Raw genomic sequence first — 25,119 nt, 5'->3', positions numbered from 1 at the left:
TAGACATGAATAATCTTATTGTTTAAAAAAAAAAAACAGAAGGAGGAGGTGAGTAACATATCATATTTTTTTCTTCAAATTCTTTAATTATTTGTCCACATAGGTGATTGGTTATTTTTTTCTTATAATTTTGATGACATACAATAAATTTTAATTCACTTAGAATGAATAATATATTGCTTTCATTTAAAAATATAAGGTATTTTTTAAGAAGTGAGATTTTAAAAAATGTAAGGCATTTTTAGTCTTTTGATATGTAATCATTGCCTTTTTTTCAAAAGTATCCTTATTAATGAATGACTTTATATTTATTATAAGGTATTTAATATATTTAAATATGAAAAGATATAATTATTTTGAAAGTAGGTAACTACTTTATTGGGATAAAATTTAATTAAAAATATCTTATATTTTTTAATGAAGGGAGTAATAATTATGTTTTTATTTTGACTATCATTACTCTAAAGGCTAGAAAATAATAGCAAGAATTTTAAAATTAGTTTATGATTTAGTTCAAGAAATTTTTTTTTGAAAATTTGTATCATTTTTATTATTAAATTAAAACCATACAATGAAAAAAAATTCTCTTTAAATAATATTTAAAGGTGAGGATTAAAAAATCACTCATTAAAAAGCAAGTGATGTAATTTTTGTATGGGAAGGACAAAATTGATAGAGTCCTTCAAAAAAATTTCATACTCATAAAACAAAATTTATTTGTGATGCTATTAACTTTGTATAGTATATTTGAAGTACACTGATATTATTTAGCATGACCAGTTAGATTATCCTGGATTTGTATTGATGCAAAGTATTATTGATAATCCACAATAATATTTATTAAAGAACCAGGATATCCTTCCTAACTAGTAATGTGCCATATATTTAAATAATTTTTAAATGCTGTTTAAAGAAAATTATGAGATTATCACTAACTATGATTGGGATTGGATCCCAGCCATTTGCAAAATATATTAAGTTGCTATGAGCTCATTTAGGCACCATGTAAACCATGCAAAAATATAATGAAATTAACATATACATTTATAAGATGGTCACATGTGTATATATTAATCAATCCACAAAATGAAATTTGTGAGGAAAATTATGTTATGTGCATAATTTTTATCTTAGTGATTGAGATAATTCACTTAAAAATGTTAGTGATTTCATATCTCAGACTTTAATGGATTTGATATCAAAAATGCCTATTTATTAGAATGGTATAGTAAATATTATTGATGCTTCCAATAAAATGATTAGGCCAGTATTTGAAATACAGTATTTTTTATAAAAAATGCAAGTATGCATGTTACAGCACTTATATGCATAAAGTCAATCAAGTATCGTGAATAGTCCCTAAAATTGGTTGTCTAATAAGAGCCAAAGATGTTAATTGTGCAAACCTCACCATAGCTCAAAAGATATTCAAATAAAGTTGGGACTAGATGTTAGATAAGATACTTCTTATTTATTTCTAAATGAAACAAAATGTTGTTTATATAAGAAACAAATAGATCTAGAAGGCTTATATCTCATGGTTTGTCATCCCAAAATGAAAGAGAGATAATGAAGAGCTGTAAATGAAAAATTAAATAAAATACATTCTCTATATATTATATAGATCCTCATCTATATAGCTGAACCAAAAGTTCATAAAACATTGTATTCATGAAATATTAGAAAATAACTATTAGAAGTAAATATTGACAAAATGAAAGTTATTAAATTCATGTTTTAGTTGACATTGCTCTGGGATACATAGAAAAAAAAAAACTTAATCACGCCTAAAGCATAAAAGGCAAATTGGTTCTAAAGAAAAAAAATCCTAGAGAAAGAGAAAACAAAAGCATATGATCAAAATGATCATATTAAGGAAGTTAGCATTCTAAAAGAGGCTAAAACATAACTGACTTTAAATTTTCTAGAAGAGAATTAGGTACTTAATAGCAATAAAGAAATCTTGAGAAGTTATGTCAATATGAAAAATGAAGAAATCAAAGAGAATAAAGTTGTTGACAGAACTTTCAATGAGAATGAAATATTACAATTAAATGAAGATCTTAATAGAATGTGGATAGAAAGCTAATTAAATTAGAAAAGAGGATGCAATACAAGTAGAATTATATTTACTTATTTATGATTTCAAAGCTGTGAACTTATAGTTTAAGCAATTAAAGAATGATATTATACTTGATTATTTATGAGAAGGAGAAATATAAAATGTTACATGTAAAGCTTGACTTTTAATATAATAATATCTTATAAAGATTTAAGATATGCATTGGCATATTATTTTGTAGTGGATGAAATGATTTTTTTGTTTTACATGTTATTAGCCTAGTGGTATTGAAATCTAATATTAGTCTAATGAATGCAGCTTATCTATATGGCTTCTTATATAGTAACACCTACCTGAAAATTTTAGAAGAATTCAAGATAATAAAAGCTTATGAAGATTATTGAGAAATCTTCTTTATTATTATATCTATTCACATGATTATATACATATTAATTTGCATCAAAATTGATTAATTTAGCATTACTGAATATTTTAAAGAGTTTAAATAAACATTTGATTGTTGATAAGAGACGTTGAGATATTGAGGGACGTTGAGATATTGAGTGATTGGATGTGAATCAATATCATTTTTCTTAAAGAGAATAATGAAATATGATCTTAAAACACCACATATGAATGCTTTTATATCATAATTTATGGTTTTGCATTGATTTACAATGAAATTATGTAGTTGATATGATCTATCTAAGAAATTATTCATGATTATTTTACTAAACTCATTTAGAATCAAAATTAATTAATTATGCATGTGTTGTACATGTTTAGTTTGAACCATGAGAGTTAACCTCTAAGAGGTAATTTATTTATGAAAAATACATGTATATCAATATTATTTCAATATTATTTTGCTACTCCCATAGAAGAATATACGATAAGTGAAAAATATGTCTATGTCCAAAAGATGCATATAGAGAATATGTTTTAAAATATTTTATGAAATCAATGATTCATATATGGTCTAACAATAAGAGAATATTAACTTGCAAAGGCGTCAGCAACAACAATGTTTCAAATCAATGTGTAAGTTCATGGCATAGACTTAAGAAGACTCAAGAATAGTTAGATATATCATCATCAGGAGGATTAAAAGTTGTAATGTACTCTTTTTTCCTTGACCAATATTTTGTTCTATTAGGTTTTCCTAATGATGTTTTTAATAAGGCAACTTTAATAAATATGAAAATATTATGTACTCTTTTTCTTTCACTCAGTTTTTTCCCATAGGTTTTTCTTAGTTAAGTTTTAATGAGATATGATATCTGGACATCTAAGAAAGAGTGTTATGAATATTAAGATATTATGTAAATGTCCATTATCTCATATTTTCTAATTTTTTTGGTTATCTTAATATCTTTTAGTTATTATTATCTTATATATTTTATTTAATTTAATTGATATATTTGTACCTATATATAGAAGGCACCTAAATTATATTATACCCACTAAAATCAAAAAACTTTTAATTTTCTTAATTATAATTTTCTCTTTTCTTTCCTCTTCCCAACCTCTATTTTCATAACAAACAAAATTATTAAAGTACAAATATGTCAAATAGCTAATTTTTTAATTAAAAAATGATGTTGTTTTAAGCCCAATAAGGAAAGATAAAATATAAAATATAACTAAATCAAACCTTCCAAAACTCTTGATATGATGATATAAGAGACTGGTCCATAATTTCAGGGTTTAATTGGCTAATTTGGGTTGGATTTTAATATATTATGGTTTAGAGACAAAAAAAAAAAGTGAAATTGCCTTCTTCTGCACACAACAGATAACGAACGACCTTAAGCTTCGATCCAAGATTAACCAACTGAACAATTATGATGATAAATATGAAACTAAATGAAATCCTCTTGAACTTAGCTGTGTTGGACTCAACATTGATGGTTCAAATAATATTAACGGTGCTGTCGCTTGTAGAGGTATCATCAGAGATGATAAGGAAAATTGAATTAAAGAATTTTTCAACTATCTTGGCTACTACTCTAGCACAACAACTGGGCTCCTAAGAATCTTAAATAGCCTCAACCTTTGCTGGAATGAAAATCTTTCAAGAATTAACGTCTACTTTGATTTCATGAAGGTGTTATCGCTCATAGATAACAACTATTGCAATTTGCATCCCTTCTCTACAATTATCAAAAGCATCAAAGACCTAATTATGAAAGACTAGATAGTTATTTTTGATCATGTCTACAAAGAAACAAATAATTGTATTGATTTTCTATTCTACACAACATCTAACGAGGATTTCAATATTCTTATTTTTGACAATCTACCCCTAATGTAGAAGCCTTATGGCTTTTGACATGACCAGACATTAATCTTTTTTGCATGGTTTTCTTGTAGCCTTATATTAGAAAAAAAAAAAGACTAAAAAAAACCAATAAAGGCTGAACAACAACAACAGCAATAATAGACTTTTTTTGGACAGAAAAAAAAAGTTAGACATGAGTTTCATACATTGCGTATAATTAAAACACTCAATCACATCTGTATCCAAAAAAAAAAAAACACTCAATCACATCATCATCACCACCACCTAAAAAAAGCAATCATATTATCAACAAATTATGAATAATGATGAAGATGATGGCAGTTATTAAGCAATGCCGTCTTAATTTGATTTAGTGCCTAGTATGCCTTTGTCCATTTTTTAATGAGGCGTCCTTATATTGTATGCCTGTGATGGATAGCAGAGATTTTGGTGCCCCCTTTAAATTAAGAGCTCTTCCCAACTCATTATAGTGCATTTAACTACCCCCTGCTAGGGTTGAAAACAACAATGCAGGTCGGATGATTCAATAGGCCTATTACAATGATATCGATAACCTTCCTTAGAGGTGTATCAAAATTTTGGTAGCTATTCGTGGTGAGAGCCAACACCCCAGTTATTTTTAGTTTCTGCATAGATTAATTCCATAGCCGTGTTTTTTAGAAAAGAAAAAGAAAAATGATCATGCCCTGATTTTCTTATAAGTACCAGTGGCTATGTCAAATGAATTCGCCAAACTGTACTGTTATTCACGACCGGAAGCCGAAGCAGAAAAGTTGATTCCTAATTTTGATGAGCCATCGGTTCTCAAATGATGTATTATTACATGAAAAGAAAATTTATATACGAACAAGGGTTTGCAGAAGAGAGCCAAGGAATTAAGCTACGAGGTTCATCCATTTGAGTTCAGACTCGTGAACTTCCAGCGGAGAGAAAACAGGGCGAACATACCAGAGCATTAAAAAAAAAAAAACGATAATTGTAGTATCAACAGAGAAGGCAGACCGGGAATAACGCCTGAAAGCATAAGAATCAGGCGGTGTCTGCGGCTGCGGTAGAGGCGGCGTCTGCTGCTGGGGTAGAGGCGGCGTCTGCTGCAGGGGGAGAGGCGTCGTCTGCTGCGGGGGTAGAGGCGTCGTCTGCGGCGGGGTGAGAGGCGTCGTCGTCGGGGTCGCGATTCGGGTCGGACTTATCAATTGCAGCGCGGGTCTGTTGAAGGAAGGGCTTGAGAGCAATCTCTATGGCCAGCCACACGAAGGCTAGGCCTCCCACCACCACCAGCGCTTGCTTCGCTGCACTCCCTTCTCTCTTCCCCATTCCTGCTTCCTTCTCGAAACTCTTCCGATTTTTAATTTTATTTATTACATGGACAATGTAAGGAGAGAACGACATGTACAATTAATTCAAATAGGTCCTAATGCTAACTTGGAATTTGCAAATTTTTATTTTATAATTTTATTATAATAAATTTTTAATTTATGTTTTAAATTTTAATATAATTAAGAAACCATAAATTATAAATTTATTATAATAAAATTATATTATAATTTATAAATTATTAAAGTTTGACACTGACTTCTTTGTCATTTTTCCTAATGAAAATCTTCAAGAAAAAAATGAACGGCAAAGACGCGGGCCGCGCGTCTGACGGAGACCTTATCGGTGGCTGAACCGCGGAGTGTACATGACCATATCAGTAACAGCGAGGCTGAGATTTCTGCCGAAGTCATGATACAATGTAAATCGTTAAGCTGGTGAGAAATTCACAAGCAATGTTAATGGATGGTTAAGCTGTTAGAATATGGACCCAATCTCCGTTTATGCCTGGAGCTTTGGCACTGTAAAAGGTCTGTCGATAGTTCCTTAGCTGCGGGGAATGAAACGACTGCGTTTAACGTCCGCCTAGTCCCTTGGTCGAGGGCCAGAAGAAACGCACCGCTTTATCAGGACTGTGGCGAAAGAGAAGCCTTTTTATTCATTTATTTTTTTTGGTCAAAAAAAGAAGAAAGAAAAATGAAAGGAACAGGGTCAAGCAAAGTCGGTTGTCACGATTGCGGAGCGCCAGATCTTATAACGATTGCACTGCGTCGATGCTCTGTAGTCTTCATTTGGTTTTTCTCGCGTCGGTCCCTTAACCTAAACCCCTAATCGAATTCTCTGTCACTCCACTTTATCCCGTGTTTCAATCAGAAGCTGTAGTGAGACTTGTGACATGGTGAACACCTCGTTTAGGAGAGCATAAACTTAGTCTTTTAGATGTCATTCATGTTTTCGGTTGCTGCTTCAATCCATGTTGACGAAAAGAGTTTCATCAAGGGAAAGAAATTAAGTTAATTTACTGGGAAACGTTGTCATTTTTTTGGGTGACTTCTTTTGATCCTTATTGAGAGATTCAATATTTTTAAAATTAGCGGACGACATACCATTTTTAGTAGCGCATGAAAAATTCGCTAGTCTTACAGTTACTGAAGCTTTGCTGATATCTTTCTTTTGTACACTTGTCATTGGTTGAACACGAGCTAGGTCTGATGTCTGCTAGAGTGGCTTTTTCCTCATGAGCAACTTTAGATTTTAGAGACTGCTCTTTCCATCTTAAACCATTCTATCTTGTCTATAAATGTATTGAACTTTTTTTATTTTAGTTTAGGGTAAAAGATTGTCTGCACAAGTGTCAATTGACTCCATTATGCTTTGATGCGCAACTTTCAAATAGAAATGCTTGGAAACATAAATATTGCTCTTGTTTTCTTCCCCTTTCTTGGCAATTGCTTTTCCCTAATACTGAGAAATTGTTATCTCTTGCCAAGACAAATTTTTGTGCTTTGTTACTTATCATGACTTATTTATACGCTAGAATAATGAAGACACGCGCAGAGATTTAAAAAGAAAGTTCCCACATGTGGACCGGTTGCAGGAGCATGGATCTTATAACAAAAATTTGCTTCCTCCTGGTTGGTACCTTTAACATGCATAAACTTTATTGTTGTTGTTGTTGATTAAAAAAAAAAAAAAGTATTGTCATGACATATGGCACTGAAGTGAAATATTTGCCTTTTCTTTTCCTTTTCCATTTTTTTTTGGTTTCTCTTCAAACTTTTAGTAATAGGACTATAATTATGCTGCCCTTTGGTATCTCAATTTGAATTTTTCAGGTTGGTTGGGCTGCCCAGCGTATGGTCAAGAAATAGGATGCATTATCCCTTCGAAGGTTCCGCTTGGTGAATCCTTTGATGATATCATTACAAGTCAAAAATATTCTCCCAAGCAGGCAATTCTTCAACAAAGACATTTAGGTAGACAAGTAAGTATGCCAAAATCATGGTGGTACCCGTTTCTTAACTTGAGAAAAAGACATGTTAGTCAAAAGAGTGATGGTATATCTGTGTTTAATGTTTGAGCTTCTTCTTATGCAGTGAAAAATGAATTAAACAAAAATAAATACTGAATGAAAGGGCAAAATTTGCAACCCAGTGGGGCTTATGTGCATGCTAACTCTTACCAAGTAGCTGTGTTAAAGATTGAAGGATTAAGATGATGATTTTTAGTAATTTAGAAGTACCTATCACTCTTCTCATCTTTTCCCTTGCATAAGATGTCTGAATACTTTTGATTTTAATGACTTAGGCATTAATTTTTCCATCTCATTCCTTGACTTTATCAATTTTTCAGATCGGTCTAGTGATTGATTTGACAAACACTACTCGTTACTACCCAATATCAGATTGGACCAGAGAAAGAATTCGTCATGTTAAGGTGGGATAAAGCTTTCATACTATTGGTTTTTTAAAAGTTAATTAGAAGTTGTTCTTCTGTTCTGACTTGCTTGACGAGCATGATAGATAAGATGCAAAGGAAGGGATTCCGTGCCCGACGATGAATCTGTAAACAGATTTTGCAATGAGGCAAGTTTTCTTTTATAGCTTTGATTTTTGGCAGCGGTACAATTCATGGATTCTACTTTGAAGCACTGATTCCTGTGACTATGACAAAAGCTACCTGTTCTTGCCGATTCTTTGCTTGAGGTTTTGTAATTTACATTTGTTACACATGTTTTTTAGGTCCTGGGTTTTCTCTCCCGAAGAACAAACACAAATGAATATATATTCGTGCATTGCACCCATGGGCACAATCGCACTGGCTATATGATTGTTCATTTTCTTGTCCGCACAGAATCAATTTCAGTCACTGAGGTGAGCAAAACCTTGGGTCCTTGTAAGTTTATTTGCAATAGCTGCTTGCCCCAAATAATTTTTTTCTGGACATCATGTGTTGTTATTTTCCAGGCAATGAATAAATTTTCTGCAGCACGTGACCCTGGAATTTACAAGCAGGATTATATTGATGCTTTGTACATGTATTATCATGAAAGGAAGCCTGAAGAAGTTGTTTGTCCTCAAACTCCAGAGTGGAAGAGACTTGCTGATCCTGAGTTTCATCGCGCAGTTGACAAATCTGTAGAAAATATTGGTGGTGTTCCTTTGCATGTATGTGTTTACACCTTATTGTGGGCATGACTTCTCCTAGCATCACAGGGATATAATTTGCTTAATTGGTACTGACTTGAATTTTTTCTGGTTGCGTTGAAGTATATTATTATCCACATATTTGTATTTGCTTTAGGGTGCAAGTTGTGTGTAGTGATTGTGTTGGAGAGTATCTGATATGGAATGATAATAGAATTATCTGTACTCTTCTTATTTTGTCATATTACTTTTGTTCTTAGTTATTATAGTTGGTTGAATTCTTAGAATCACACTTGTTATTAGCCATGGAACTCACATTTTCTATGAGAAGTACCTTAATTTATTGCTTTTGCTATCAAAGCTATATGTTTATATTGATCATAAAATTTCCTGAAATTATAGGAGAATATCACGCGGAATGGAGTATTGACAAACGATGATGTTTTAGGAGATCCTGTACATTCAAATCAACTGCATTCAATGCGACTAGAGTGTTACCAACTGCTTAAGTTGGGCACAGGGGTGGGTAACAGAAGCACCTTGTGAAGTGTGTTTATCTTCTCGATTCATGAATATGATCTGGCATATTTTGGGGAATTAAGTGGGAATGGTGGTTTTGCCATGTTATTAAGGAATAAAGAACCTATGTAAGTCACGCTTATGTTCTATGTTTTATGGTTCTTCTAACTTCTTATTTTCGTTTTTTTATGATCTTTCTTGTTCAACTTGTTTAGATAACTATTGTACTTTTCTCATAACAGACGCCAACGTTGTATGTGATTTTGATCAACATACCTGGAAGGCAAAAAATAGTCAATAGTGTTTTCATCATATAACATCTTACTGAAGTAAACTTTAAGCTCTTTTATACAAAGGAGTTGCTTTTTAATAAAACATTCTGCCCGTTTACTGAAAAGAAGAAAATATGATAATTAGTTGGAAATGGGTGATCAGATCAAACATTGTCATGACTGGATTTATTGCCTTTTTAGGATTTTGGTCGTGTTTCAAATCCTGTAGCTTTTGGTCCGTTTGCCATTCTTTCCATTGTCATTTTCTGTTTCTTGATTATACCTGAAAGTATTTTTAAAATAATTATTAGATTTGGCACTGTATGGTTCTAAGTAATTTTTTTGCCCCCACACAATTTTATACAATGAATTACTTCCGTGTTTCCATTCAATACCCAGTTTTGTTATTCTGTTATGATTAACATGAGTTTTCTCAAATAATTTCTTTTTCCTAATCTATTTTTAGGGAAGGGGATCTTTGCAGTTTCCAGGATCACATCCTGTTTCCCTCAACAGGTTCAATATAGCCACATTTTATATTACCCAACTTAAGATGGACTAAACTAGATATAGAGACATAGTCATCAGGTCGATTTTAATAATTTCTCCTAGTCTAAAGATGAAGAGTACGTGTTCTGATTGTTTTCAATCATCAGTATGCTGTTGTTTGTAAAGTGTTCAGTTATTCATTGGACCAGGGCATTTTGTGGTGATTATGAATTTTGGTCGTCATCTTTTGCAAAAGTACTTAATTGAAATGTCTGTCTGGCTTCTGGCATTATATTTGTTACATTTATAATTCCTCACTATCTTATTTTGGGGACTTAATGTGTTAATTCTCCAATATTGACTCCTGATGAGAGGAGGAATAAAATCTGTAATCAATACTTCTGGAGGATCAGTTGGATCCAAGATCATAAGCTGATAGGAACTTTGATGCTAATATTGAGAAGTTTTACGCTTAACAAAGTTGTAATTCTTCAAATGTAAACTTGCTGGAGCCCAAGGACTTCAAAATTATTATAACTTTCAACAGAAACAACAACATAAACCCGGGATCACATTAAGGTGGATTTTTTTTTTTTGTCAAGAAGTCAACAAAAATGTGAACTTTTATATTATGTAGAACTTTCAGCATGTTAATGGGAATGAATCCATATGGGTATGAAAATGTAAAATATTGGTTACAAATATTAAGACATTCGCTTCTATCTTTGGCAGAAATTGAAATTGCTGTTCAAGTTTTGTTCCCAGTAAGCTGATGGGGAGGATTTTTTTCTGGGATAACTTATATTTTGTCTTATCATAAAAGGGATCTATTCTTTTCAATTTTGAGATTTGAAATTTTTTTCTCTAGAAATGAGTAACAGTAACACGAGTTCGGTGGCCATTTTTAGCTTTGGTTTTGTCAATTAAGATAGCAATTTATATTTTGCACTTTTCCAGGGACAATGTACAACTCTTAAGACAACGGTATTACTATGCCACATGGAAAGCTGATGGGACACGGTTTATGATGTTGATCACCTGTGATGGATGTTATTTGATTGACAGAAAGTTTCATTTTCGAAAGGTCCATATGCGGTTTCCTTGCAGATATTTGAATGGGGTATGCATTTCCAATTAATTCAAAAGTTGTTGCTAAGTGACTATTTTCAAAAGTTTCATTTTGATTAACATAGGGAAATTAATGGCTGCTTATCAAGTTCTATTTTGGATTTTTAATCAGCGTCTCCTAATGTTCTTTTTTTTTTTAACACAACCTATTCAAGGGCACACCTGAAAAGAATCACCACTATACATTACTTGATGGCGAGATGATAATTGACAAGGATCCACATACACAAAAGCAGGAGAGAAGATACCTTATTTATGATCTGATGGCTATTAATCGAGTTTCTGTGACTGAGGTACGTATTCCTTTCTGTGACTTGTTGGTTGCCTGATCCTATACAGCATGTTGTAGAAATTATTGTGAGTCCCTGTATGGTTAGCAAAAATATATCATATTGCACGGGTTAAATCTATTATGGTTTTGACAGAGAATTAAATGTCAGCAAACATTTTGGCTGGGTTTTAGACAAGTCTAATTGCTGGGCTCTAAGTTTGACTGAAGTTATGTAACTAGGATGATAGAGATGGATGTTCTTTTCAGTGGAATAATGTTTCTGTTTGTGAATAATGAACTGATAGTATGGAGATTATTTGCATAATTTTAGTTGCTTAGAGGGGTTCATTTTTCAAGTTTTGAACATGGTTCAAACTTTATAGGAGTTCTATGCTATTTAATTAAATATATATATATATATATTGTATGGATGTATCTTGGCAAACATCTTCAGTGATGTCTATGCATTTTGTTTATAGACTGTTCAATTTTTTTTTTTGGTTTGGGTTTAATACATGCAGCTGCCTTTCTATGAACGTTGGAAACTGCTAGAGAAAGAAGTAATTGAACCTCGTAACATGGAACGTGAGGCTCTTTGCAAGAGTATAAATCCTTATTATCGATATGACTTGGAGCCATTTAGTGTATGTCTGGTGATACTTACTGTTCAATTCTGTAGAACTTTTATTTCTTGTTCTGGTAGGATTAGGTATCTACCTACATATATATAATTTATTTATACATTTTTCAGATGAGGAGGAAGGGTTTTTGGTTACTGTCCACTGTGTCAAAGCTTCTCAATAAATTCATCCCGCAACTCTCCCATCCGTCAGATGGTCTTGTGTTCCAGGTAATTTGGCTAATTGGCTATCTAGAAAGCTGGTTGGCCATGTGAAATGGAGCAACCTGCCTAGATAAGGTGGACAAATTAAATAATTGCTAGGTGATATAAGAAAAAATGGCAGTTCTTTACCAGTGGTTTGCTGATGTGATGCTCGGGTGAAACTAATCTGATCTGTCCAAAAGCTTTTCGTGGTTCTTAGTTTAATGTTGACGGCGGTAATAAGTAATCCAATAATGAATACATAGATTGCGCCTGATGTATCAACTTGCTAGTGAATATTGTTGTTTTACTCTGTCAGGGCTGGGATGATCCTTATGTCCCCCGCACACATGAGGGTCTTCTGAAGTGGAAATACCCTGAAATGAACTCAGTTGATTTCCTCTTTGAGGTAGTATTAGTGGCTTTGGTTTAGGGATTGATTCAGTCCCATTTATAACCTAAACACCCAAATATTTGATATCTGTTCACAGTTGGGAGCAGGTGGTCGTTACCTGCTCTTTCTTCATGAACGTGGAAGGAAGAAGTTGATGGAAGGGAATAGGGCTTTTTTAAAAGGTTGAAGCTTGAAGGCCCTCAAGCTATCTTCAATTACCATCACCATTCCTGCTAATATTATTTTTGTTTTGTAAATCAATTTCAGACGCATCGGATGCATCTTCCTATTCAGGGAAAATCATTGAATGCTACTGGGACCCCAAGGAGAATCATTGGGTCTGTATGCGGATAAGGACTGACAAATCAACTCCGAATGAGATCAATACCTATAGAAAGGTTCTACATACCAATGTCTCTGGAATATCTTTTACGCTTATCTCACATTACATAATGATTTCATTGATGAGGAAAACCCTGAATTTTTGTAACGTGGATTCAGGTAATGCGAAGCATAAAGGATAACATCACAGAAGAAGTTGTTTTGAACGAGATGAATGAGATCATACGCCTGCCCTTGTATGCGGACAGAATAGAAAGGGATATCAAGGCTCACCAACAAATGGTCTCTGCAAAGCGAAAGTGAGGAGGAGGCAGTGTATCAGATAATCAATGACAGTGAGGAGGAGGCAGTGTATGAGATAATCAATGACGCTAAACATGTTTCTTTGGTTAGCCTCAAGGTGCCTCAGGCGAGCGGTTGAGCTCCTCTTAGTTGCTGTGGATTGGTATATAACACACACACACACACACACACACACACACACAGGCGGATTTTTCCCTAGATCCGGGACGTATTATCTATTTGGTTTTTTTGGTCTATTTGATTCATCCCCCTCCATTTATGCGACATGATCGCGAGTGTTCAAGATCATGCCAGATAAAAGCTTGACAAAAAAGCTTCAATGGGGTTATATTGAAGCTTACTAGTTGATTTGACATATTGACATTTTTTTGGCCAGATGACAAGTTAAGTTCCCTCTTTTATTATTATTTTTTAAACTATACCTCTATTAAGATTTTACTATCCTAAAATTAGGGAGAATTATGTTCTTTATATGATTTTGGAAGTTATATTACATCACATTCTTGTGCTGAATCAAATGACGAGTCATCAGATTTCTGATAACTGAAAAATGGTTGACAGTTAACTCAGTTGATAAGTATATGATGTAGCATGAAGTATGGATTAGACACCGGTAACAAAATCTAAATCTAAATAAAAGGGGGAAAAACATTTTTGGCAATTGTTTCAAGCTCTGGCTTGCCACTTAAAAAAAAAGGTATAGAACATAAAATCTTGTGAAAGATGCTAATTCATTTAACAGTCAAAAAAAGAAATCTTGAAATAAATAAATTCATCATTATTCTCTTAATATGAGTATACATTTATTAACTGGAATTGCAAAATTTGTCATAATGATTACCTAGTCCCTTGCGCTGCGAGTAAGTTTTTTCTAAATTGTCGTCATCGATGATGGCTACAAAAGCAGATCCAAGGATACGTTAAAATGGGGAATCGAATTAATTAGAAGGCTTAACTACTTTTAGTTTTTTCCCCTTGCATTGACTTTTGTAGGTTGGTATAATTATAAAAATTATCAAAGATTATGTATAAATAGTACCCTAAAAACTTTCAAGTTTTGTGAGACATCCTGATTTTTAAGTTAAAAATTAATTGAAAAAATAAGAGTATTTAAATATTTAATTGAGTTTGAGGACTTAATTAAAGGAATATGTGTATGGAGGATTTAATTTAGAATTTTTGTGAATTTCAGTTGTTAATTAAGGAATCATGTATGATTGAGATTTATTAAGGTTAATTAATTGTTTAGACACTTAATTATGATTAAAATTAGACCTAAGGTCAACATGAGGGTTGGTTGAAATCTACATAAAGTTTTAGGTTAGACCTCAACTCAATGTATTGGGCTTAAGTAAGAATTCAAGAGTTGTACTATTCATCATGGCGAACAAACAAAAATCAAACTTAATTGTCTGTTCGCGAAATATATGCCAGAGAAAAGGTTTTTGAAGAGTTCTGGGCAATTTTCTTTAACTTTGCTAGGGTTTTGACTTTTCCATTACTAGGGTATGGATTCTAACCCTTAATTGTTTAAGGCAACACTTTTAATCCATTTCCTACCCTCTAATCTCCTTTTTAAGCAAGTTTAAATAGTGATTAAGGTTAGGATTTTGAATATGAAGTAACTCCAGCCACGAGGATTGAAATTTATGGGTTGTCTGAGATTAAATAAGTGTTATTTAGGTTGTTTCGATAATAGTTATCATAATGGAGCTTTTACATCCAAAACCCTAAACTTGAAAGAGAATGATTAATAATGATTAAAGTAATTAAAGGCTAAATTTATGATTAAGAAGTGTAATGAGGATGAGAATAATTAAGTTTGATTATTAAAGTGTATGGGAATGCATTAGGGTTATAGATTAATTAACCTAACCCTAAGATTAGGGGGTGATTAATGCTTAATCATAATTGTTAATTATATTTAGTATTTAATATTTTTGTAGATTATGGTATTGAAGTCATTGGTGGTATTAAACCATGCTTACTAGGAAGTTATTTGCTAAGGTATTAAGGTAACCTTTATTTTTATGTTGTGGTGTATGTTGTGCAATTGATTGTGTGTAAATTGTTGAAAATAATTGTTGTTTGGAAAGTGCATGTTTGGAAATATATATAATTATTGTTAGAAAAAAATGTATTGTTAGTGGAATGAAAAACTATATATCATTATGTTAGGTATGAAATTATAATTATGGTGAAAGTATGATTAATTATTGGCAATCGCAATTGTTTGGAGATTCTATATGTATGATATTAACACATATGGGTTTTGTTAAGAGGGTGTATTGAGACTTGAATCAGTGCCACGTGATATGCCCTCATTTGAATGCAATGAGTGGCAAGTAGTCGACTTTGGCCAGGTAGTTAAGCACTAGGAATGGACATTGGTCCATGGACTGGGGAGGAGATAAGGTGTAGATATGTATCATTTGTTTAGTTTCCTTGCATCTAAATTGTTTGAAAATATGTTTTGTATCCTCACTTAACAATCATATAATTAGTTACATGACATGCATTATGGCATAATAGCATTAGTTATTGAGACCTTATGTCTCATTTTCTATAGTTAACATTTTTACATGACAAGTTCAACCAAAAAAGTTGTGGTGTTTGTGACACCACTTTGTTTTATTAAGCCTCATTTATTGTCAATGTATACTTATACCCGTTTAGGAGCATATTTTATGAGATTCAACATTTGTAACTTTATATTTTGGATTAAATATACATATGACAACTGGAAGTGAACTTTTGCCCCTCATTGTCTCGTTTTGATATCATCTAAGTATTGTTTTTTAGTATGTTTGGGTGATAATATTGAGTACACTAAAAATATGTTAAGTTTATCATTATATTTATATTAGGTAGCTGTAACCTAACTAGTAAAATTCTATGTATATGATAAATATGATATTTCATCTAAGTTATTTTGTTCATATGTGATGTAGTTAAGTGGTTTACACATGTGTCTAGGCTTTGGTTGTGGTTTTGGTAAGTGAAAATATTTGGGAAAAGTATTTTTTTGACCTTTAATGATGCTTTGGGGATAAAATTCTCACATAGAAATTTTTTTTATATCAAGCCGAAGTCATTAATTAAATTTTGTTATAAATTTTAAATCACTTAATTTGGAGTGGCGTATCAAAAGCTATGCATCTCTGAACTTTGCTGTTTTGTTCATTTTGTCAAGTTGCTGTTAGAATTAGTTGGACGTGGCGCATAGCTATTCAGCTGCGACGCACGATGCATCAAGTTGTTGGCACTTGGCCTGTCGTGGCTAACGTTCCTAGCCGCTGCTTAGTGCCTCTATGCTGCTCGTCATGATGTACGGGGAGTTGGCAAAGGCGGATGGCACACTTTGGACAAAATGTCCTTGTTCTACTTCTGATTTTTGAAATAATTCCTTTTGGTCTTGTTATTCTTTACAAACTTGTTTTTGAAAGAATTAGTCCATGAGGATTATGCTTCTATATTATTTGAGTTTCATTACAATATTTTAAATTTTAAATTAATATTTGAAAGAGATCTCAACTTGAATGTAATTTATGGTTGGGATGTAAAGACAATACTATCCTTATCAAAATATATTAAATTATATATAAAAAATGATGTATTTATATTTATAAAACATGAAAAATGACTTATAAATTAATAATTTTTACTTGTAAATTTTGAAATTATAGTTATAAATGAAAGGTAAATATAACTTTAGTCTATTATTTATTATATATAAAATATAACTTGTAAATTTAAAATTTAAAATTATAGTTATAAATAAAAAGTAAATATGACTTTATTTTATTATTTATAAATGAGTTAAGGGTCATTTTCATCCTTTAATTGTATTCTGAAGGCCATTAAAAATCTTAAATTTAATTATATGTCATTTATATTTTTTAATTTTAAATATTTTTTATTCCATCGTTTTGTCTTTTCCTTCATTTAATTTTTTTTTTGTGGGCGGAGTTTATATTTAAATTTTTTAATTTTTTTATTATTAATATTTAAATGAGTCCTACCATTTAATTTTTTTTAAACATTTTTTCTCCTTTCTTCCCCCCCTCATCCCCCACTCTCTCTCACTCCCTAAGTCCGTCTTCCATGGGCTTCTTCCACTGATCCTGTATCTCCTGTCCCACAGCCGGCAAATGGCTCGCTGAAATCTTCGATGGTTCCGAATTCCGTTCATGGAGCTCCCGAAGCCCATCCATCTCTCCAAAGATCTCTACTTCCTGAAGGCCTCCGGGAACGTCTTCCTCTTCTCCAACATCGTGAGAACTGCCAGTGGTCTTCGTGTACGACGTCATCACTGACACATGAAAGGCCATGGAAGCAGAAGAGGACACAAATAGAGGACAAAAAGAAGAAGAAGGCATATTCCTGAATGTGATCAACGGTCGGAGAGAAAGCATGCTGGCGGAGGTTGAAGTGAAGCGACGGTGAGGGCGAGAGAGACAAAGAGATGAGGGTAGGGTTCAGCTGGGGGAAGGTGATAGACAGACTACATGTGTACGGTGACGGGTACATGATGATTGTGGAATCAGGAGGAGGAGGAGGAGGAGGAGACGGGAAGAAGAGGGCAATGAAGGGGATAGAGATGTGGGGCGGGAAGGGAAGAAACGGGAAGGAATGGCAATTCATGTCAAAGGCACCAATCGAGGTGATCAGATGAACGGAGGATGGGGTCATGATGGGGTGCTTGGAGCAGAGGAACGGAGTAGTCAGAGCATCTCTGGTGACGAATTGGGAAGGAGTTTTAGGACATCATGTGGATCTCCTTCGATGCCCCCACGAATCAGTGGTCATGGATTCCCACTGCCGGACTGCAATATGAAAGGCTATAACTTGGCTTGAATCAGCTTCTCCTTCGGCCTCATGCTGCCATGATTCATTAGAAATCCAGGCAAGTGCATTTCATGAAGCAACTGAGGTTGTGAGTAGTCCGGCTTGGCTTGCTTGTCACTTGTGATGTTTGTGTATGAATCAGATTTCTTTTTTTTTTTTTTGGTTTTCTTGGGGAACAAGGCCTTGTAATTGGAATGGCAGGTGGAGTGCGTTACAAAAAGAGGAAGTAAAGGTGATTGTTAAATGTGAATTGATGAAGGCCTAAACGTGAAGGTGTCAGGGAAAAAAAAAAAAAAAAGGAAAAGCAAGTGACTGATGAAGGTAATCGACACTCTCTGCTCATGCTTCATCCTGCTTGTTTTGCTGGTGCTTGTGGCCAGGAGAAGGAGGCGGGTAATGCAAGCCTGCAAGGAGTGCAAATGAATGGGATCTGCATGGAGCCAGACGGGAGAATGAGAGGTAGCGGGCAGGAGAGTGAGGGAGGAAGAAAAAAATAAATAAATAAATGGTTGGCCCCACTGAATATTTTATAATAAAAATTAAAATGTAAGCCCCACTAAAAAATATTTTAAAGTTGAGAAATATAAATGACTCATAATTAAATTTAAAATTTTTAATAACTTTTGTGTATAATTGAAAGATAAAAATAATCCTTAATCATTTATAAATAATGAAATATGACTTATGAATTAAGAATTTATATTTATAAATGATGAAATTTCAATTGCAAAAGTAAGATAAATATGATTTTAGTCTGTTGGTTCCTTTTGTTTTAATGAGTAGGGGCACGAAGGTCTTTTGGCTAAAATTTTAATTGGAAGAATCATATTCAATGAGCATTCAAGTAAATTATTCACAGATAAAAATTAACAACAAATTTATTTGAGAAAAAATAAATTATGTTCATATTTTGATAACAATTTATTTTGTGTTGATCATTGTCTGTAAATTTTTTTAAAATGGTCTTTAAATGTGATTCTTCCATTTTAATTACATTTGGATTCTAAAAGAATTGTCTGCATTTTTTTCAAATTTATGAGACTTCTATAAGACTTATACATAATTTTTCCTTTAATCTTTGAATAATAATTTTATAAAAAATTAAATCTTAAGTCATCCAAACATAGTTAGAGAAGGGAAAAAAAAAAGAAAGAAAGAAAGAAAAGAAAAGAGATAGAGAATGGGAATGGTAGGGAAGAGAATCTGGCTCCTTCTTTTGAGCCTTGTTTTCAGAAAAGTTTCATTTTACTTCATTGTGAAAATTTAATTTTTTTAATAGATAATATGTTTAATTCATTGAATATATTTAATAATATATTTGGTCTCATATAGAGTTTAAGCCACTTTAGTTTTGAATTTTCTTTTGTGACAGTAACAACCATTGCATATATTATGGATGAAAATTTTATAAAACAACGTATGCATTTCTTTTAAAAAAATTATTGTTTTTGTATATTTTAATATTTTATTGAATTATTAATATCTCATAATAACATTTCTCTCAATAATATTAATATGAAATCCATATGAAAATTAATATTAAAAAATTCTCTAAAGTATACAAACTTTTCAAGGTTAATATATTATGTTTTTAATTCATCATCATATAAAATTTCATATCATTTGAATTAAAAATAATAATATTTCATTTTAAACAACCGCTTTCAGGTGAATAACATTAAAAAAATAAAAGATTGAATTAAATTTAAATAAGGATAGAAAAATTTAAAAATCCAAAATTAGGACCGAAGATCCTTTATTAAATTTGTTTAAAAATTCGTTCAATATATGATTTGCAACTATCAAAATAAAAATTTGCTAGTGAAATTCACTAATTTACGAAAAACTAATATTTTATTTTAAAAAACTATTTAAAGGTGAATAAGATGAAATAATTAAAAGATTGAATTAAATAATCCAAAAGGTGAATAATATGAAACTTTTTAAACATATAATTATTTTCAATAATTTGCTACTCTTATTTGTTACCCTCAAAATATGAATGTGGAAGTAAGATTTTTCAATTTTAAAATAAAATTATTTCAAAACAATGTTATATTTGACAAATTTTTCTTTCAACTTTTAGATCAATTCACTAAAAAAATCTTTGATCAGTATTTTGAATTTTCAATTTTTTTGTCATTATTTGAGTTTAATTCAATTTTTTCATCATGTGATTACCCCATGTTTAAATCTGTTATAATAAAAGAATATATTGACTCAATACCAAAAAAACAATCTTGATTTAGTGAATTTAATTGTGTACATAATCCCACCACTAAAAGTCTACGGAAAGGCTTTTTTCTATGAATCATATATATATATATATATATATATATTCAATTATTACCCAAGAAAAATAGTAGCTGATACAAGGCTTGTTTAGATGATTAATCCTTGCGGAACAAGGCAAGGCAACTGTCTAAATAGTTCCAGGGTTTGTATTTCACCGCCCATGGCGAGAAGCTCAGGATTATGCGGATACAGAGAACAGAGGAAGAGAATTGGTGGAGTTCCACTCTTGAACTCCAAGAAGAGAAAAGAAACCTTGTTTAGAAAATGTCATGAGCTTACTGTGAAGAGCGACGCTCGCGTGAGTTTAGTGTGCATTGGGCCTAATGGAGAAATTGAGACATGGCCAAATCATGAGATAGTGAAGGCCGTGCTCAGGAAGCACAGAGAAAAGCAAGCTGATGAGAAGATGAAGAATGGCGGCATTAAGAAGGACAAACACTCGCACGTGTCGGAATCAGAGGAAAAGAAGAAACCAACGAACGATTCGGCGGGGAAGCTTTCTGCAGAGTCACTGATGACTCTACTGAGGGAATTGGACTCGAAACTGGAAACTGTGGATGAGAAAATCAAGATGCTGAGTACCCAAAAAGCCACTCATTTCTGTGCTGGTGCGAATAATTCTGAGAGCTTCTTGGAGGTTTGTGAATATCGGGATGATCTGTCAACACACAAGATAGAATCATACGGCCAACCTACGGTTTCTTCTGTACAACCAAATCAGCCAACCCAATTTACAGAAGAATCGCTGGCTGTTACTGCTGATACAGATTGTTCATTTATGAGCAGTATCGGCAACAAGAGTCTGTGGGTTCCGCAGAATACTGATAATTTCGTGCCGAACCATATTTGGGAGCCAGAAATAGAATTGCTTTGTACTTGTATGAATGGGGCACAACCCTCGACGGGGAATGGAAGAGATGATATCGGAGCATTGCGGAATTACTATACGGGAAGCGATTGGAATCACCTGCTTCAGTGGTGAGAGGAATTTCATCCATATATCTTGGGTTTGGGAAGATGAGGCTGAGATGTAGCCTCAATTTTCAGAGCCTTTCTGTAATTGTTTAGGTGGGATGAAAATTTCAAGCTGTGCAAAGGAAAAGGCATAGTCTTTTTGTTCAAGTTTTGGACAGTAACGTTAATGGTTAATACTCAACATCTACTGTATCGGTTAGATATTATGGGAATACATATTGTACTGCTGTGGTTCAGCTGATTCAATAAATTTGAGTTTTCACTTATCTTGTTTTTCCAATCTTTGGTAATTGGCATGGCATATTAGAAATTATATTAATCAATATAACTTCTGTTGGAGTTGGGGTTGCCTCAATGAAGTACTTTTGCTTTGTTTAACCATGGATATGCAAGAACATGAAACACTCCATTCTGATACTAAATCTGATTAAATATTTATTTTTTAATTAAACTTTGAATATGAACTCATTAATTATCATTGAAATCTTTACACATCCAAAAGATCTCACAGGATCTGTAGAAGAGAGAGAAACGGGTGATTTAATTTGATGGGATTTTTTAATTATTAAGATTTCTTACATATAAATGTATGTAACAAAATTAAACAGCTGTAAGAAGATTGTTAAACAATCATAATTGATAATCGTGTTCATTAATTGAAACTATATGAAGTAAATACGGTGGATCTGTAGAGAACTAGAGATCGTAAAAATATAATTTGAGTCTCAGTGCCAAAATAAGGAAAGTACTAAATATGCTTGGAGTTAGAGCATTTCTTGTTCTTTTCCTTCTCCCGGGCAAACTTTTGGTATTCGAACATCAAACTCAACAAGATATTTAAATAGAGAACCATCCATACGAAATCAAAGCAGGATAGGTTGTATCAACTCATTTTCATGTGGATTAAGATTTTACTAACCCAACTTGACTCATGTGAATCGTTAAATCAGATAGGTTAACCTACAAAAAGCCACACAATGTTTTCCCATAAATTCTAATAATTTTTGACATATAAATTTAACTCACATAATGCATTATTTAATTTAAACCCACATACTACATTATACACATTATCAACATAAGCTTGTTCAACATAACATAATTTACCACTGAAGAAAATAAATTGATACCAACGTCTATAATATATTTAAAAGGCAAAAGATAGTCATGAAACATAACATGTTTATCATCCTTGATCCATCACGAATATAAAATAGGACAAAACTTTTATACTTAAGGTGATATGTATATCCTTTATAAATTATTTATTCCATAACAAGTTTTTGTTATTAATATTATTAACATTAAAATTCACTTAAATTAATTTAATTAGGTAAAAAAATATAAAGTATATAAAAGTAAATATCTAAATCTTGCCCTATAAAATGTGGGTTTTAGCTTTTAGGGTTTGAATGTGTGGGAGATAACCCTCCGTTTTTTAAAAAACAAAAAACGAAAGGGTTAAACCGGCCAAATCCTAACCCCAAATATGCGGGTTCATTCACAAGAAAATGCAACTAGAAGGGTTGGAAACTTGGAATCACCATTAGCATAGCATGCATGCCATACTACTTTTAACTCTACAGCCTGTGCATGAGTTACATTCTCTCATTACAAATATTCATATCCAATCCCATCAATCTATTTAATTATTCATTTGATTTAATATAATCATATATTGAAAACGAGTAAGATTTATTATAAGAAAATATCGAAAACGAGTCAGAATCTAATCCTGTGTGTGTGTGTGTGTGTGTGTGTGTGTGTGTGTGTGTGTGTGTGTGTGTGTGTGTTGACACACGAGCGTGTAGAAAAGCCTATGTCAAAGTGTGTAATGTATTGGTACATCAACAGTTGAAGAAATATCTAAGATGTGTAAAAACAGGAGATCCTGATTCCACCTGAAGGAAGCAAAGAGAAGCTGGGGCCGGATTAGAATTACACTATTAGTCTATTCCTATCTTGTAATTGCATTAAAATACAATAAACAACCCACAATCATGCACCGTCACCGACACCATCCCACTTCATCTTCCTCCCCTGTCTCCGTGTCTCTTCCTCCGTTGCCTCCATTTTCACTGCAATTCCCAAACATGTCCCTTTCCTTCTTCATCCTCTTCCTCATTCCCCTTTCCCTCTCCCCCATTCCCTCCCTCCAGACGCCTCTCCTAGCTCCCATCTCAAAAGACAATTCTACCCTCCTCTACATCCTCTCCCTCTACCTCAAGACCCCTCCCCAACTCACCCTCCTTCAGCTCGACCTCGGTTCCTCCTTCTCCTGGCTCCTCTGCGACTCCAACTACACCTCCTCCTCCTTCCTTCACACTCCCTGCAACTCTTCCCTCTGCTCCTCCTTCCACGCCGCCGCTTGCTCCGACTGCTTCCGTCCCCCTGGCCCGCATTGCGCGAACAACACTTGCGCTCTCTTCCCTGAGAATCCTGTCACCCGAAAGGCCCTTCTAGACATCGCGCTCATCGATTCCCTTGCTCTTCCCACCACAGACGGCTCCTCTCTCGGTTCCCTCGCTCTCGTCTCCGATTACATCTTCTCTTGCGCCACCACCCCTCTGCTTCAAGGCCTCCCTCACGGTGTCACTGGCTTAGCCGCGCTGGGTCGCTCTAACCACTCTCTCCCCGCGCAAATTAGCACCGCCTTGTCGTCTCCGCGCTGCTTTGCGCTCTGCTTACCTGGCTCCCTCTCCGGCCCCGGCGTGGCCTTCTTCGGTTCGCGCGGGCCTTATATTTTCTCTTCCAAAATTGACCTCTCCAAATCGCTTGTTTACACGACTCTTATCTTGAACCCAGTCGGTGACACCGTGATCACCTACAACGGACAACCGTCCGATGAGTATTTCATCAACGTCACTTCAATTCGTGTCAACGGAAATCCCGTACCTCTCAACGGGTCACGCTTGAGCATTGATGAGAACGGATTTGGTGGCTGCAAGGTCAGCACAGCCAGTCCCTACACCATCATGGAGACTTCTGTATACAAGGCATTCACTCAACTGTTCGTGAACGAATCCTCTGCTTTCAATCTCACAGGAACGGTGGCGGTGGAGCCCTTCAGCGTGTGCTATCCTGCGGCGGACCTCACAGAGACAAGAGTGGGACCTGCGGTTCCGACCGTTGATCTGGTGATGCAGAGCGAGGAAGTGTTCTGGAGAGTGTTCGGGTCGAACTCGATGGTGAGGATTTCGAGGGAAGGAGGGGATTTATGGTGCCTGGGCTTTGTGGACGGTGGGACCAATAGGAGGACGCCGATTGTGATCGGAGGGCATCAGTTTGAGGATAATCTGCTGCAGTTCGATCTACAATCTCGCAGGTTGGGTTTTAGCTCTTCTGTGCTGCTTCAGGGAACCGCATGTTCTAATTTCAATATCACCAATTTCGCCCATTTAGGGAAATAGTTCAGGAAAATGTGGGACATCATTGTTATTCATAATATATTTAGTTACATGAATAACATGTGCAAATGGTTGAAGAGTGAAGTATGGAAAAAAGACTCGCCCTGTAACCTGCAAGATAGCTTTCGATGCCTCAAACTTGGTGACATGGTGGTCTTGGACCATCGATTCTTGTACCAGATGCAAAATAGAATATCATTATAATTTAATTTCACAATTTCAGTGGGGA

The 25,119-nt window shown here is 33.8% G+C and overlaps 4 protein-coding genes across 10 annotated transcripts; 3 read left to right on the top strand and 1 right to left on the bottom strand.

Annotated features, from left to right (window-relative positions):
• Positions 1–5,085: 5,085 nt before the first annotated feature.
• LOC129293822 (outer envelope membrane protein 7) lies at positions 5,086–5,729 on the bottom strand. The gene has a single exon (XM_054931937.1). It carries the CDS (start codon positions 5,676–5,678, stop codon positions 5,394–5,396), a length of 285 nt encoding a protein of 94 aa, XP_054787912.1. The 5' UTR covers positions 5,679–5,729; the 3' UTR covers positions 5,086–5,393.
• A 493-nt stretch (positions 5,730–6,222) lies between these two features.
• LOC129320405 (uncharacterized) lies at positions 6,223–13,801 on the top strand. Of its 7 annotated transcripts, none has more exons than XM_054965840.1 (17): positions 6,251–6,576; positions 7,216–7,312; positions 7,514–7,662; positions 8,031–8,114; positions 8,201–8,263; positions 8,420–8,551; positions 8,645–8,845; positions 9,227–9,346; positions 10,082–10,131; positions 11,062–11,224; positions 11,388–11,525; positions 12,025–12,147; positions 12,255–12,353; positions 12,646–12,735; positions 12,818–12,902; positions 12,988–13,133; positions 13,222–13,801. In XM_054965840.1, the coding sequence occupies exons 1-17, from the start codon at positions 6,574–6,576 to the stop codon at positions 13,363–13,365; spliced, it is 1,887 nt and encodes a 628-aa protein (XP_054821815.1). In that variant the 5' UTR covers positions 6,251–6,573; the 3' UTR covers positions 13,366–13,801. The 7 variants fall into 7 exon arrangements, 6 of the variants coding, with proteins under 6 accessions (XP_054821835.1, XP_054821862.1, XP_054821815.1 ...); XM_054965851.1 differs by having other exon boundaries at positions 6,276–6,576; positions 12,988–13,118; XM_054965860.1 differs by lacking the exon at positions 12,025–12,147 and having other exon boundaries at positions 6,223–6,576.
• A 6,867-nt stretch (positions 13,802–20,668) lies between these two features.
• On the top strand, positions 20,669–21,690 carry LOC129301898 (uncharacterized). Its single transcript, XM_054940528.1, has one exon. The coding sequence runs from the start codon at positions 20,669–20,671 to the stop codon at positions 21,488–21,490; it is 822 nt and encodes a 273-aa protein (XP_054796503.1). The 3' UTR covers positions 21,491–21,690.
• A 1,629-nt stretch (positions 21,691–23,319) lies between these two features.
• LOC129322051 (probable aspartic proteinase GIP1) lies at positions 23,320–25,107 on the top strand. Its single transcript, XM_054968085.1, has one exon. The coding sequence runs from the start codon at positions 23,484–23,486 to the stop codon at positions 24,891–24,893; it is 1,410 nt and encodes a 469-aa protein (XP_054824060.1). The 5' UTR covers positions 23,320–23,483; the 3' UTR covers positions 24,894–25,107.
• Positions 25,108–25,119: the final 12 nt, after the last annotated feature.

This window comes from Prosopis cineraria, unplaced genomic scaffold (genome assembly GCF_029017545.1).
Source record: "Prosopis cineraria cultivar Desert tree isolate PC_DT_omini unplaced genomic scaffold, ASM2901754v1 PC1, whole genome shotgun sequence".
NCBI classification, from domain to species: Eukaryota; Viridiplantae; Streptophyta; class Magnoliopsida; order Fabales; family Fabaceae; genus Prosopis; species Prosopis cineraria.
This window is presented reverse-complemented; position numbering and strand designations above follow the sequence as displayed.